Source organism: Polyodon spathula, chromosome 12 (genome assembly GCF_017654505.1).
Source record: "Polyodon spathula isolate WHYD16114869_AA chromosome 12, ASM1765450v1, whole genome shotgun sequence".
NCBI classification, from domain to species: Eukaryota; Metazoa; Chordata; class Actinopteri; order Acipenseriformes; family Polyodontidae; genus Polyodon; species Polyodon spathula.
The window spans coordinates 32,263,500-32,279,318 of NC_054545.1; the positions used below are offsets into that span (position 1 = coordinate 32,263,500).

Below are 15,819 nucleotides of genomic sequence, written 5' to 3' on the forward strand. Positions count from 1 at the left end.
TCTGCTCTTTGTAAAACATATTGTATTGTTTTTTGATACAAGTTGGCAACCACTTCAGCTTCTTTCCTTTCAGCTGTGTTTAATTTGAAATTTGCCAAACTATGCATATAATTATGATAAATTTTGTGAAAAAGCCTTACTGGTGGGTGAAAATGACATATTTGTAGCAATAAAATGCACCGCTTATCTTCTGGGATTTTAAAAGTAAACTGAGAGAGTGAAAAAAAAAATGTCATGGCTTCTCCCGTTTCCTCGTAAAGTTTTAATTTATCTGGAATTGTAATCGTGAAGTTTTCTCTGAATTCTTGGGTTGTTAAAAATGGGTTTAATAGCGTGCACTACAACAGTAAATAAACTAGTGGCCTCCCTGTCATTTTAACAAACACATAGTTTAGAAGCCAACGTAGTAAGTAATACAAAGCCAAGCATTGACAACTCTTATCCTGCACACAACAGATGCTGAAGTTGAAGTTATATGATACAGTACACAGTAACATCCATACTGGTACATGTTTGCTGCTTAAAGACCAAGTATCCTAGTTTTAACCTGTATGGTGTTGTACATGCATCTAATACTCACCCACCCCTTTGAGTGCACTATTGCTTAATGTCTTCAGTTACTTTACACACCTGTGTTCCTCTCACAACTTTCCAGTTTCCTGAAACCTGTTTCTACAAGTCCCTGCGTTAAACAATGATCAAGGTGAGTGATAACTGCTTGGGAGCAGAACGTGTAATTGTAGGATTCCAGTTTGCAAATTGCATCACTCACTTGCAACCTCTCATTCTGTACTGCAGTAATGGCACTACATTATGAAGGGGCCACATGGTGGGAGGCTAACATGAACACAGCCAAAGTAAAATCTGCTTCAATTTGGATTTACCTCCAGACCCAGCACAGCAATCACTAGGTTTAACAGTGAACTTGAAAACAGTTGTGGTTTCAACCATAAAAACACATAATTGAAGCTGCCAGTGCAAGATCATTGCATGACTTACTTTTTAAAAAAGAGAAACTGTTGTTTGAAGTGTCCTTCAAGCTGTAGGTGTAATTGCTTTTTGGTCTGATTAGCTACCATTAATACTGCACAGAAAGGTTTGGTACCTTGGCACATGAAAACTTTAGTCTTATATCTACCGTTGAAGCCATTTACCACAAGGGTACTAAAGTGCTGATGGCTTCAATTGTTTGTGAATAATGAAAAATAGACTATAGAAATTGCACTCTAATGAAAGCATGGTCAGGCAGAGCAACCCAAACCTCACTCTCCTCAACCATCTGCTAAAGCATGGTGGTGACCACACCGCCACATTTGAGAGTGTGTTGACAACCAGAAACTTAAAAACGCCTAAACCAAAAGCCAGCACTTTGGGATAGAAGAAATTAAAGTTTTTTTGCAGTAAAATATATTGTATTGTTAAATTACATGTTGAAACCAAATAGCTTTAACTTCAAGCTTAAGGAGCATATGCACTGGTGCAGGTTGGCAGAGCGTGGGGAACACAAACTCAAAACAGCTGGATGGAATCTCACCCATCTTTCATGAAACCAGTAAATCATCTCTGCCAATTCTTTCACGTTACATTATGCATGGGTTAAAACAATCAAACATAAATACATATTTTAAGTCAAGTAGACAAATTTTTGGTCATCTTCACCTTTCACTGCACCAATTTTAAATCCTTTTTTTTATCATTGACTGATGTCATCCATCATTAACCTGTACAGAATGTTTTTTTTGGTCGATGCATGGGATTTTGCAGATTAATAACAGATTATTATAGTTACTTGGTTCTTTAAAAAAGTTTGCTGGAAGTTTATTAGTTAAAAACCTGAGGCTGCTGGATGAAATGAGGAATGTTTTGTTCTCTTATTCTTCAGGTGTTCAACAACGTGCTGCATGATACGTCCACATTCAATTAAGCAGACAAGATGACATATATTGTGATACAGAATTACTCAAAGGACCTGACCCATATCATATGCCATGCCAGATATAAGGCCTAGATTTGTTAGTTAGCTGGCCTTAAAATAAGATGAACCGAAACTAAATCAGCGTCTTAAAGGGGCAGTATAGTGGGCCTCTGACAAGTCACAGCACCAGTAACAACGTCTGCAAAATCAACCGGGAAATCAGGGACCACTGTGGTTATTTAGGAATGGTAAATAACCCACTGTCAGTTATAGAGCTGCGCAGTACTGATTGTTTTATTAGTAACTCCCTTACTGAGAAGGTGGCCTATATTACATCACATTTGCATGCTAATGTTCTATTTGCAGAATCATTTCTTTTTGTCTTTTCTAGCATTATATATTATATATATATATATATATATATATATATATATATATATATATATATATATATATATATATTATAACAACCTATAATTTGCACTGTGCTTTATAACACTTTTGCCATGATATACTGCAGTAGGCTTCTCATAACACCACCTTAGAACCTTTTTATGTTAATGCCAATGGTGGCCCTTATCAACTGCATGTGTGGTCCAGTAGTTTGTTTCTGTGAAGAAGCTTGCAGAGAACATTAGGTTATTACCATAACCCTGGTTTCCTAAAAAGAATGACAACCATTACCGAATAGGAAGCTGTACCAAAGCTGTTGTGGCTCCAGATTACCGATAGTACAGCCCCACGGCGATAGCCTCAGAGCCTTCATGACGCCTAAGGGCATGCCGCCTGCAACACCCTAGAGCCCAGGGAGAGCCTTGCTTGGTTTGCAAAATCAAGGCGGTAAAAATGCGCAAATGTCCGACTACCTGTCCATGTAGCAGCATTGCAAAGCTCATCCATGGAGGCGCCATGAAGGAGAGCCCATGAAGTCGCTTGGCCCTTGGTAGAATGGACCGTAAAGTCTCCCGACATGGGGGAGTCCGTCTGTTCATATGCCAAGCATATGGCATCCTACACCCAGGGTGCTAGACGTTGCTTCGACAGGGCTTGACCTCTAGAGCGGGACCCATAGCAGACAAGCAGCTGGTTGGTCTGTCTCCAGGACGCTGTCCTATCCAGGTAACAATGCAGAGCCCAGACCAGGCAAAACGTGTGCTGTCTGCGATCCTCTTCTGACTCATGCGGGGGAGGTCTGAAAGCTTCCAAAACCACTGGTTGGTTAATATGGAAAGAAGAGACTACCTTTGACAAAGGCTGGGTTAGTTCTTAATGTTACTTGTGAGTCATTACCAGTGAAAGTCATACAGGTGTCAACGATGGACAGCGCATGAAGCTCACTTACTCTTTTGGCAGACGTGATAGCTAATAAAAACGCCACTTTGAGGGAAATGGCGCAGCTCTGCTAAGGCCAAGGGCTCAAATGGGGGACCCATAGGGACCCCCAGCACCAGCTCCAGATCCCACTTAGGAACCATGGTTTTCGTCAGAGGACGGAGCCTCCGGGCCTCTTTAAGAAATTGCACTGCCAGGAAGTGTGCCCCAGCAGACACAGAGTCAATTCTATCGTGGCACACCAATATTGCTGCCAAGTAGACCTTCAGAGTAGATGAAGTGTTCCCCAGCATCAAACAGGTGTTTTAAGAAGGTTAGAATTGTCTCAATAGGGCAAGTGACAGGGTCATGACCCCCAGCAATGCACCAGTTTTGGAAAACCTTCCATTTATACGAATACTGGGCTCTGGTGCTAAGCGCCCTAGCAAACTGTAGTGTCTCTACCACTGCGTCTGGCAGACCTCCGTTCAAAATGGGCCGGGTTCGGGTGCCTCAGTAAACTCGCACCAGCCAGTGTCAATCACGGACCAGGAGCATCTTCAGCCCATTCACCAAAGCTTGAGGTGGGTGCATTCTCAGCAGCCCTAGGGGAAGGATTTTCGAGGTGGATGTCATTAGCCTCAACAACCGTTGAAACGTTCTGACCTGTAGAAGAGCATCTTCCCTGAAGTGGGAGAGCGTGACTTCGAACGACCGAATCCTGTCTTCCGACGGTGAGGCAAGCATGCTCAGAGAGTTCAATTTGATCCCCAAGAACACGACTGAGACGGTATGAAGTTGCTCTTCTGTTGATATATCGAGAGCCTTTACTTCATCACAGGACCTATGACCTGTGTGCACCTCGGCACGTGCTTTGGAATGTGCGCAAACTAGCCAATTGTCCAGATAGTTCAAGATCTGAATACCCCGCAGCCTGAGTGGAGTCCATGCACTTGGAAAATGTGTGGGGCGCCAGCGAGAGGCCAAACGGCAGAACGCAGTATTCGTATACGCTGCCTTGAAAGGCGACGCATAGATATTTTCTGTGTGTGGGACGGATCAGGACATGGAAGTAGGTGTCTTGCAGGTCGATTGATGTGAACCACTCAAACGGCTGGACGGACTGGAGGATACGCTGTGCGGTCAACATGTTGAACTTCCTTTGTTTGAGGAACATGTTGAGGACCCTGAGAAAACCGCCATCCCTCTTGGGCACCAGGAAGTACCTGAAGTAGAACCCGCTGAGGGCATCGATTTTATGTACCAAGTGCACAGCGTGCTTTCGTTGAAGATTGGCGATCTCCTGTCGAAGAAGAATTGTGCACGCTGGCCCGACAGTGGTAGAGATCACACCCTTGAAGGGTGGAGGGCCTAAGCGGAATTGCAGAGCGTAACAGTGTCTCATAGTCATTAACACCCAGGAGTCCTGGGTGCAGCCTTGCTATGGGTCATGTCCAGTGGTCAGTCCGGTTGTGAGGGGGAAAGGTGGCAGCCGCCAGAGCCCCTCGGAGGCAGTCTCCCTTGGGAATGCCCAGGCCAGCTTCTTGGGCTCTGGTGGTATGCAACAGGGACTCCGCTGTTCTGGAGCCAGATGGAGCAGATGCCAGGTGGTTCCAGGAACTGTGAACCAGCTCCATAAAGTCCTCACAGAGAGGAAGGGCATGTTGTGGGTGCCCTTTTTGTAGAGGACTCGATTCCCCTTTCCCTCCTGCTCCACAGGCCAGGGCACGGAACTCCTCCCTCTGAGTAGTACGTGGGATATACAGTGTGGAGCCCCTGGCAGTGGCCTGCCCGACCAAAGTGGCGAGGTTGGACACGTCTGACCTTGAGGCCGTGAATGAGAGCTCACCGGGGCTTGGGGGTCTAGGTGGAGCCGGAGACGGAAAGCAGGAGTAGGGGAACTAGGGCTGCCCAGTAGCAGGGGGCAGTCTCCCCTGAGCCTGCAACAAGGTCTCCAGCATGGTCTGCTGGGCTCTCACGACCTGAGCCAGCTCCTCAAAATGCCGCTCCGCAGAGCTCTGGCGTTTCTCCGGAGATGCGGAAGGGGAGCGCCTGCCTCTACGAGAAGGAGAGCAGTACCTCTGGGTGAGCGCCCTCTCGAGCAGTGCCGCCTTGGTGTTGTCCACCGTGATTCCGCAGAGGGGCGTTTACGCCTCCGCACTGGTGGTAGGGTAGACGAGGGTGAACCAGGGATATGGGGGCGCTCCCTTGCTACTGTAGTAGGCAGGGTTCCGGAGGTCCCCGAGGAATGGGAATCCGCTGGGGAGAGGGCTGTCCTTCTGTGCCTGCTTCTATTAGAGAACTGTCGGCAAGGAGAGTTTTCCGACTCTCCTGTCATTGCCCTGGCTGCGTGATTCGGTCCCAAACACCGGACGCAGGTAGTGTGGCCATCCTCCCTTGGGAGCTTTGCTGCACACTGGTCGCACTGAAAACCAGAGGAGGACCCTACATAGTGCACTGACATGGCGTGCTGTGCTGGTGTCGGTGGGGACGCACCAATTGGAGTGGGTGTCGGTGCCGAGCTGTTGTGGTCGGTGCCGAGTCAATCGGCATCAGGGTCGGCGCTGAGGAAGATCGCAGTCGGTGCCGAGTCAATCGGCGCCGATTTGCAGGTTAGATATTCAGTGATTGACGGGTTAAGAGAGGCTCTTCCCATTTGGTAATGGTTGTCATTCCACTTGAAAGGGAACACATTATTGAATCATATTCACATTAACTTAGAACATGATGCCCCCTTGTGGTGCATCTCAATTGCAATGTTTGATATTCAGATAACTTGAAATAACATTGTCTTGGAAACTATTTGGTTGAAACTTTAAAATAAGTACACAGAATTTCCAGTTAAGCATAAGTTATTCCAAATGAATTTATGATTATTCCTGGACATCGAATCATTATTTTGAAGCATTACCCATATTTGTGGAGTGTAAGTTTCAGGTTGTTACTAAAAACTCCTTAGAAGAAATGATTTGTAAGCTTGAAAATGAATAGTCAATACTGAAGTGTGTGTGTGTGTCAGACCACCTGCAGAAGCTGCCTTGACATGTTTACATTGCTGCAGTTACCTGCCTATGTACTTGGTCAAATACATAATTGGTACAGCTCAATGAACAGTGCTGGTCTGTTATTAGCTGCATGCCTATCGTAGCAACCTGCTGCCAGACAACTATGTCTGCAACTAATAATTTGCCAGTTTTTGCTAATGCTGTTAAAACATTCAGTGAGATGTAGGACATTCCACCCCCAGATTCTGATATCGTTTAACAATGAAGCAACAACGATGTTTCTTGAACCAAGACAAACAAGTTAAATAAATGTACCCTTTTTTTATTTACTAGTCCTGATGATTCAGTTATGTATACAAACGCCCTTCTGTCAGGGTTATAAAATGACACTTGAATAAGCAGCCACAGCCATTCAATTCCATTTGGGGACCAGATAACTTAGTTTTCACACAAAGTAAAATATATGATGTGGCGAGTTAGTTTCCATTTGAACACTTACACTTTGTTTTTTGTAACCACATTGGTTGTGTTAGTGTTGTTTCTGATATACACTGCAATCCTTGATACAGATCACATACCAGGAGGGGTCAAGTTAAACTGGTGTTTTATTGTGTGCTGAACATCAAACGAACCAGAGCGGTACCTAAGGTGAACCCCCCCCCCCAAAAAAAAAAAAAAAAAAAAAAAAAAAATAGTAAACACTACTATTCAATAATATTCCACACACTATTTCATGTAAATTGACATTCATATTTGTCACAAACTGAATTAAGAAGCAGTAGTATTTTGAGGGGTGTTAAACGACAAATTCATATTTACTTTATGTTTGTTGAAATTTGACTCCATCTTTACAAAACTGTCGCACAGTTTACTGTATTATGATGACCACAAATCCATCATCCAGATGGATATTGTGATCAATTTACAGTAAATGAGTAGCCTTTCTGTGCTTAAAGTGCTTCAGGTGCCATTGAAAAGTCAATTTTCCAATCCTCTCTGTACCACTCCAACTAACCAGTTCTCATATTAAAACAGATTGAGTTTCACTCCACACAGAGGACTGGCCACCTGGGGTCTGACTGCTGTAAGTGTTATAATAATGTTGGTCAAATGTGTAGAGATACAGGGTTATAGTCATATAGCTTTAAGAAATGTAAGAGGACCACAAAACTGAACCTCTGGATTTATTGTGGAATGTACCAGGAGATTGCACACTGGTAACTGCATACCATCACTAATCTGATGATGGCATCTAATTGCTGTTTAATTTCAGTCTGACAAACCTTTCTCTTTCTACTTTATAAGCTTCTAAACTCCTAGACAAGTCTCAGCCACAAAGTCTGCATCTGAAGCCTCTTCGTAATTAGCCAATTGTAAACTGATGTAATGTTTGCTATGCAGCTGTTTCTCAGTGGAAGAAGTAAAGAAGTAATGCAAAACAGAACTGGCTGCACTGGAACCATAAGGGACAGCCCTTAGATATTTAGGAAATCGATAACATAGTAAGGACAAATCTGTCTCTATCGATGTGAGGTTCCTGGGAGGGAAACTCAAAGGAAAAGAAAATCCAGGAAGCATTAAAGCAGTTTTATGAAATGAAAATCATGCAAGCTGAAGTTCTTGGATAGTATCTACAGTGCTAAGGGGAGTCCCTTGTCCAGCTTTCACACCAGACAGCTGAACATTCTCACACTTTAATATTACAGGATCATATTCCAGAGATGGGGGCACATCAGCAAAATGTCTTAATAGCCATGGAGCACTCCTGACATCAGCTCGTATGTTTGAGTCACATAGCTGTGTCCTTGTGGTGAAACCTGATATCACGATAGATCAAGTGCTGAGAGCAAAGTTTAGTTCCTACATATCGGCTAGGAGCAGATTCAACACTGTACATTTGCCCTGAAGAGTTCATGCTCACTGGCTCCATTATAGCCTTATGTGTGGAAACCATGACGATTACTATCATGTTTGGAGTCAAGGCATCCTGACCAATGTCACTATAACAGCAGCTGTTAATGTTCTGACATATAAATTATGTTTACATTTAAATACACTTGCATACTGCCTTACACTTACAAAATTTGATACAGCTGTTTGGTTAGGAACCAAGGAACAATTTAATTGATAAAGAAAATTCAAGATTAATACAATTAGGTATATGCTTTATATTGAATAAATAAATACATGACTATTTAATAAAGATGGTAATACTAGCAATAACTATGACTACTACTACTATTACTACTAATGCTATTACTAAAAAAACAAGAATCCTACCCCTATTGAACTGAAACAGTCTATTTTCTTGCACTAGGTGAGTAAAATGCTGGGCCATTTCTTTCTGTAGTATATAAGTACACCCCATTGTATCTGTAATACTGATATTGTTCAAGCCCAACCCTAAGGCTTTCACCCCAAAAATCTAGAGGTGTCAAGAACACCAAATCTTCTGAAATTAATCGACCTGCATTAAAGAATTACATTTCATCAACTCAAATTCAATTTCATCATAACCCATTTGTTCAGGAGTTATCACATCGATATTAAAACTTTAAAAAATATATGACAAACATTTTAACTAGTGGTTTTGTCAATGTCTTTATGAGTCAACGGAAAGATAAAAATATAAATGCATCCCCCTCTTCTCCCCACATAATCCTGATGGGGAACATTATCTATTTCCAAGGGTTTTTATCTGGCAAAACAAGACCAGCCCTTTTTGAAGAATGAAGCTACAACCTAGCCATAAGCCTGCTTTTAAGAAATCTACTTCCTGGAACACAGCTAACAGTGTCAAACACTTGAAAATGACTTGCCACGATAGTTGAATGAAAGCAATTATTTGAATGGAGCACACATTTGGAATGTTTGTTGCTTTAAGATAAGCAAAAATAATAAAAGTAAAATAAGCACTTGTTTATGTGTGTGGCACATATTTTGTAATATTCATAGCATTTTAATGTAATGCTATTCTCAGAATTTACCAGAGAAAGTCCAAAATTGCAGACTGCTAACATTTTTAAGCCTAAACCGCTAACCTTCTGTCCCGGTTTTACCCCCTCAAAAAGTGGCAACTCCATCACATTCCACTTATTTTTTGATTCTGCTAGCAATGTCTCCACCTAGTGGTAAACACTAATATTAGTAATTGAGTGTTAAAACTATGTCACTAACTTAAGTGAACCCCAGCAAGGATATATAGAGGTTTACCCATAGTATCAAGACAAGTACCCCATAGCATTTCATAATGGCCATGTAGTTTCATCAAAACCACACAACTGATTCCACGATAAAACGATAGTATGTCACCATGACCTATATTCACAGTATGTTTCATCAAATTTATGCAAGCCGTCATGAAGACTGAAATCCACATTAGTCCAAGCAGAGGTTAAAGCTCTTATAAAAGTATTTCACAATGACTATGACTCTCAGAGTGCTACAGATTGTCCATCAGTATAACATGTTTGATATCATGACAAATGTAAGAACTACCTAATTTAGAGTTGCACATTAAGACCGAACATGCTTGATGCAAGGCCAATGTCAATATTTTCCCCCAGCAAGACTGGGAGTTCATTGGGGGATTTTCTGTTAGAACCATGTGCCCCTTTGGATTTTGCCAAGACAAGCCTGTCTCTATGAATTCTTCAGGACCTTTCATTGGGTCTGTTTTTACATTTGAAAGCTTCAGTCAGACCAAATACCACGACTTGTCTACAGAGATGTAGTGGGCAAGCATAACATGTTTTTTTGCTTTAAGCAAAACGTAAGATAATAAAATGAGGTAAGAGTAGACCTGATAATTGAGTCACAAAGTTAGGATGTGTTGGTCTTGCTAGGGCTTGAAATACAAATTCTATGAAGTTAAAACGAAGTAGATATATTCAGTTTTAGTTCGAAACTGATGACTGCAATAGGGGCCTCAAGATACTGACGACTACTGTTTGCGATTCCCTTAGCCTTAGAATTAAAAGAAAGATTGTAACTAAAGCCAGTAATATTATATCCCTCTCCTGTCCGGATTTGCATTTCTCTATACAGAGAAAACCCATTAAGGGAATATATGCAACAATTTAGAAGACAAATTAAATGTACTTCAAAAATATAAGAAATTTTCTACATTGTTGTTGTGTCCAAGCGATTTTGTTTTAAAAATAGTTTTATATTACAGAAGTCTGCATGATTTTATTTCAGCTGGCATTCCTAAGTATTTTTCGGTGATACCACTGATTTAATATTCACTGATAAAATAGTCCATGTACAACTTTGTTTTTCTACTCTTGAGGATTTCTTTGCTTTGCTTTGCTTCTCTGCTTAAAAATACATCCAGTGTCTTGCACTGAGAGCAAGAAAGTAGTGAATAACCACAGCTGGAATGGACATACTGCAGACAAGACCACTTTTGCTATGTCATTGCAACCGCTTGGGTAAACTAAACAACCTCATGTACGTGTGCAACAACTGTAGAAGAAATATAACATCTGTATGAAAACACATTATACCAAACCTTCAAACATTTCATTGACGCATGATGTACACAGGCAGGAACAGACCGTCTGTCAGTGGAACTGCTTACTGGCAGAGGCAAGTCAATCCAAAAGCCGTAACTGTGCTGGCACACAGTTTTAACACTCAAAATGAGCAAGAAAACAGAAAACAAATGTCACCTCATTCAACCTAACTATACGCCAAGCTTCTTATTCTGATTTGCAAAAAATAAAAAATAATACACTAATATAAACCCTCCAAAATAATTTGTATTTATTTTACTTAATTTATCAAAATAGGCTTTTAAAAACAGTCCCTTAACAAAACATTATTCAAAACTGTCTTGTGAATATGGACCGAAAATGCAACAGGAAATATATAACCTGAAGAAGTGGCAGTGTATGTTACTAAAAGTACCACTTAAACAATATGGAATATAATGCAAAAAGTAATAGTTACTTTTGCCAACAGCTGAAGGCTATATTTTTATAGTGGATGAAATGAGCAAGTCTGGTCAGATCAACACTTTCAGCAATGCAACGAATGCAATACGATAAAAACCTTAAGAGCACCTTACCAACAGAACCGTTAGGGTTTATTTTCAATACACCCATTTATCCTGTTTATGTTCAATAACCATATGTCATAGCAGAAAGTAACATCAGCCCAGACAGTCACCATTACAGAAACTGTTTTTGTAGGGTAAAGAACTATTGTGCATGGCTTGATAGCGAATGAAACAAACATATTGCATTTGTGGTTGATGGATTTCTCATGTGTTTAAAGATGGATGGAACTTGCAAGGTGATAGTTTAAAAAAGGGGCTTGTGTGAAATGAAACAAATGCCTTGCCCCTTTCATCATGTATGTATTAATCTATCCCACCTTAGCAGCAGCTGATTCAAATCACTTGAAAGCAACTGGCAGAATGCGCTGGCTACAACCAGCAAAATTAAAGAGGCGGGTATTTCTTTTGGGGGTGGGGGGGTGGGGGTTCCACACAAATCGAGAGTTCAGAATGGCAATCTCTCCCCCTTGCTACCCTACTGGCTTTCCCTTTGTTAATTGCCTGCTCTTAGTACACATTTTGATTAGTGTAATGTAGTACAGCCTGTTGTGCATTCATGGATACAAAAGGAAAACCAACACTGCTCAAGTTACTCTGCCTGAATTACGAGTATTCCAAGCTAGTGTACTCATGCTTTTATTTAAATTTCCAAACCTAGTACACATTTTTTATGTGGTAATTGTACCAGATATGCAGTAATAAAGCTGTTTCATTTACCGTTACATGTATTACTTTGAAATAAATTTAGTACAAAGGAGTTTTTTTTTTCCCTCACAATAAATGTACATAAGTACAAAAGTCATAGAAAAGACTTTACAGCAGTTGAATCCATTGTCTATACTGAGAACTGAGTGTCAGACATGCAGTAATGCCCCTCAAATGCCCCTAATGTTACAAATGACAAGCTTAGAGCTTTCTGTGGATGGGTTAGCTGGCAGCTGCACCACAGATCTGAATGATTAGATTTTAAATGCAAACTGTGATTTTTACAAGAATCACATGGTCCAAAATATGTATGTGTTATTTACATCACGTCCCATGCCATTGCTGTTTTACGCTTCAAAATCCCAAACAGTGATGTCGGTCAGAAATGTAGAGAGTGAAAAAAACAAAGAAAAAGAAAGAAAAAAAAAAACACACATAGCTGGCCAGATTCTTTCACATTTTAAGGCCACTGCATAACCATTTGGCTACTGTATTATATTTATCAATTGAGGGACAGTATTAAAGTTCAGTGCAATTTTCCATGTAGCAGCAAAAAATTAAGTTAGAAACATTTGCAAAAATGCTTGATAGCACAGGCTTTCTAAGCTGTAATAAAATAAACCTTTAAAAATGTACTGTGCTTTTTTCACTGGCTATCAAAACTCTTTTGGCAGTCATCAAAACCCTGTTTAACAATATCAAACATTAGTTTACAGGCTATTGAATTTTTTTCTGGGTAATTTTAGTGCACCTTTACATCAGTTGCTCTTCTCCATAAATTGCATAGACTCGACTGTCTATGACACGTCGGCTATTGCTTTGGGTTATCAGAAATGACAACTGCAGAAAAGATGCAAATCCAACATGTTATAGCATCATCTGAAAAAAAAAAAAAAGAAAGAAAATAATTGAACTTAGCAAAAAATAACTAGCTTGGGCATCTGACACAGACTACACTGTTTACAGACAGAATAATATGTACTTTATGTAAACCCAATGCTTCTTTTTAGTGAGCTTTACAAATAAAAATTGTGATTCGCTAACTGTTAAACTGATTTTTTTTTTTTTTTTTTTTTTTTTTAATTTAACTTGATACCGTATTATTACAATATGCATTGTGTCAATTTATTGGCTGAATACTGACGTACGATACATATGCTACAACAATTTCAGTAGTCATATTAGTACTATATCCCCTTCGGTCATTGCATAACTATCATGCTAACTTTCCTATCTATGTATTTGTTATAATGCATATATGTTTTGTTTGTTTTTTTTTCACATTTCTGGTAGGACAACTTCTCCAACTCCATGGAGTTCACACAAACTACTTAAAAATGTCTAAAATATTCACATAAAAAATCATGACCGAAGGGGGATTATAAGGAAGTCGATTTCTTCAACTTTTTACCAGTAGTCTGCCGTACACATCCCTACCCTCTTTGGTGTCGCGTCTGAAATGCAGAGGTGCCTGACCTCATGGTGTACTCGGAGCGGTGGGGAGCGGCTCCTGCTTCTCAGGCTCTGCATTTGGAGTTGGCACTGCCTCCTCCTTCTTCTCGGCAGCCAAGAAATCATGAATGGCGTTCTCTATGTGGGGCCTGAAAATGTGATTAAGTTTGGGATCCACCACCTGAGTAATGATTCTGTCCACTCCAGCCTCAAGCATGCCTGACCTGCTCAGAACACAGAGATATACTGTATTATTGATTCAACACAACTCCAATTAGTGAGGTCAGACCAGAAAACATTAGTGTCTCTCATACTGTCAGCCTTGATTAGTGAGAGAGCTGTGGTTGTGTGCAGTGTGAGCAGGACAGTGGTTGGTTGTGCTATGCACATTAACACCATATGGTGCTACAGCATAGCAATTACTTTATGGCATTTTGTATTAAACTTGTGCATTTAAATACAATTGTGTAAACCTGTAATAATAAATACAAAACAACTGCCTACCAAATCAAAAAAAGGCAGTAAAAGTTTTGATGCAGGTTTTCACAAATAGGATATGTATACAGTATATAGGTACTTAGTATTGCACTTACTGGATGACACTCTGCCTCAGTCCATTGCGCACTTGGTTCTTGTTAATGTTCGGGTTCCACTCCTGATTGTCCAGGTGTGTGGACACAAAGTTATCAACTTTTTGCCTGAGATTCTGATAGGCTGGCTATAAAAATAAAAAATAAATAATAAAATTAAAAAAAATATCCAGGAAAAATAAGACAGTTCTAAAACTTTTCCACAATGTTTCATGAAAACAAATGCTACCTTTGGCATTGTGAGAGTATTCATGTTTTTATCTTATTTCATAAAGCCTTTATTGTGTCTGAATTTGTTGTCTGACACCTTGAGTCGTTTGAACATTTATGGCTGAGCAAAAATATGAGTCACTTTGTTTAGATCTTAACAGGACTTTTCTTAGGGTCAGCTGCAACAGCAATATTATTATTATTATTATTATTATTATTTATTATTATTATTAATAATAATATACACACACTTTAATTTTGTGTGTAAATAAATATGCAGCACATACACTTTTCAGCTGCTTCATCAAGACTAATGTATCTGTGCATTTTTTAATCTAGGCCTATTCAATTCCATTTTATTCACAATAACATACTTCTTTTAGGTAACTTAAGCAGACATTTACCTACCACACAGAATGGACCGAAACACCCTCGTTTTGGTGAGGTTATTAACCATCACAAATTACTCTTCAACCCTAACTTTTTGCTTTTCTATTAGAATTTCATATATTTATATTCAATTCCACTATGCAACACGGGTAAATGTCTACTGTCAGAATATATACGTGTACCGATCACAGATACTGAATACCGAGTTCTTAATTGACATGAAAACTGTTTTTCTGTTGACATTTTCCACTCCAAATTCAAAACAAATCAACCAAATCAAGCACAGTGCAGCTCAGTTAACCTGTAATTAAAACAACATCACAAAAGAAAGGATTGTATGTTGTTTCCAGGGATTTCAAATGTAACTGTATATCAAAGGTTTTAACCTGGAAAGCCATGGCAACATTATACAATTAAACCTAGCAGGCTCACTCACTTTTGTATCGACATCAGCTAGACAATCTCTGCGGAATTCGTCGAACAGGCCACGACTCTTCAGATGGTCAACAATGAGGCCTATGACCTGTGGTTCTCCGGGCGTAATGTTTACAACATTACCACTGCCCTCGGCCATTATACGCGATTCGTTAATTTAAAAATATTAAATGACGACCATTTAGAATATAAAGTACGTGTGACTATAGTATAACTAACACACAGGCTTGGCCGGCATTGAAAAACAAATCGAGGAAAACAGTCTCACTGTGCAATCTGGGAGTTGTAGTTTACTAGGCATGGACGTATCTGTACAGTAAAAGCAGATCGCAGTTCTAGCGCTGATTCGTTGTTTAATGACCTACAAATACCATCGAGCTATACGGTATTATTTTGTTTCCTTTAGTGGTGAATGACGGGAAGTCTAGTTTTAGGGTATCAAAATGATGAATGTGGTGGTGAATTCATCTAACTCTTCAAATAATTAACGTCCTATTTCTCTGTTGTACAATTTTTTCAACTTACAAGTCTAACATAGTATTTACTATACACAAACAGCTATATTATTTAAGGACAGGTCTTGGAAAGGTAAAACTGTTGATGTATAGAGGACGTTATGGCCTTCACATAAAATAACAATGCTACAAATTGATAATATACAGTGTGTTTATTCAGAGGTTTGCTGGTTACTTAATACTGGTGGCTTTGTTTGTGTAACAGGTCTAGGGTAGCAAGCCAGTAACA

General features: G+C 40.0%; 1 protein-coding gene across 4 annotated transcripts; it reads right to left on the reverse strand.

Annotated features, from left to right (window-relative positions):
- Positions 1-10,964: 10,964 nt before the first annotated feature.
- LOC121324143 (biorientation of chromosomes in cell division protein 1-like) lies at positions 10,965-15,349 on the reverse strand. 4 transcript variants are annotated; one of them, XM_041265663.1, is made up of 4 exons: positions 15,077-15,349; positions 14,044-14,168; positions 13,436-13,599; positions 10,965-12,877 (listed from the first exon to the last, which is right to left on the reverse strand). In XM_041265663.1, the coding sequence occupies exons 1-3, from the start codon at positions 15,212-15,214 to the stop codon at positions 13,476-13,478; spliced, it is 387 nt and encodes a 128-aa protein (XP_041121597.1). In that variant the 5' UTR covers positions 15,215-15,349; the 3' UTR covers positions 10,965-12,877; positions 13,436-13,475. The 4 variants fall into 4 exon arrangements, 3 of the variants coding, with proteins under 3 accessions (XP_041121597.1, XP_041121596.1, XP_041121595.1); XR_005951218.1 differs by having other exon boundaries at positions 10,968-12,877; positions 13,410-13,674; XM_041265662.1 differs by having other exon boundaries at positions 10,968-12,877; positions 13,475-13,674.
- Between the last annotated feature and the right edge of the window lie 470 nt (positions 15,350-15,819).

Coding starts and splice junctions, on each gene's coding strand:
- LOC121324143 (XM_041265662.1), bottom strand. CDS start 15,214: ATGGCCGAGGGCAGTGGTAATGTTGTAAACATTACGCCCGGAGAACCA. Junction 14,169..15,076: donor TAGCTGATGTCGATACAAAA/GTGAGTGAGCCT, acceptor TTATTTTTATAG/CCAGCCTATCAGAATCTCAG. Junction 13,675..14,043: donor CTGAGGCAGAGTGTCATCCA/GTAAGTGCAATA, acceptor TGTTCTGAGCAG/GTCAGGCATGCTTGAGGCTG.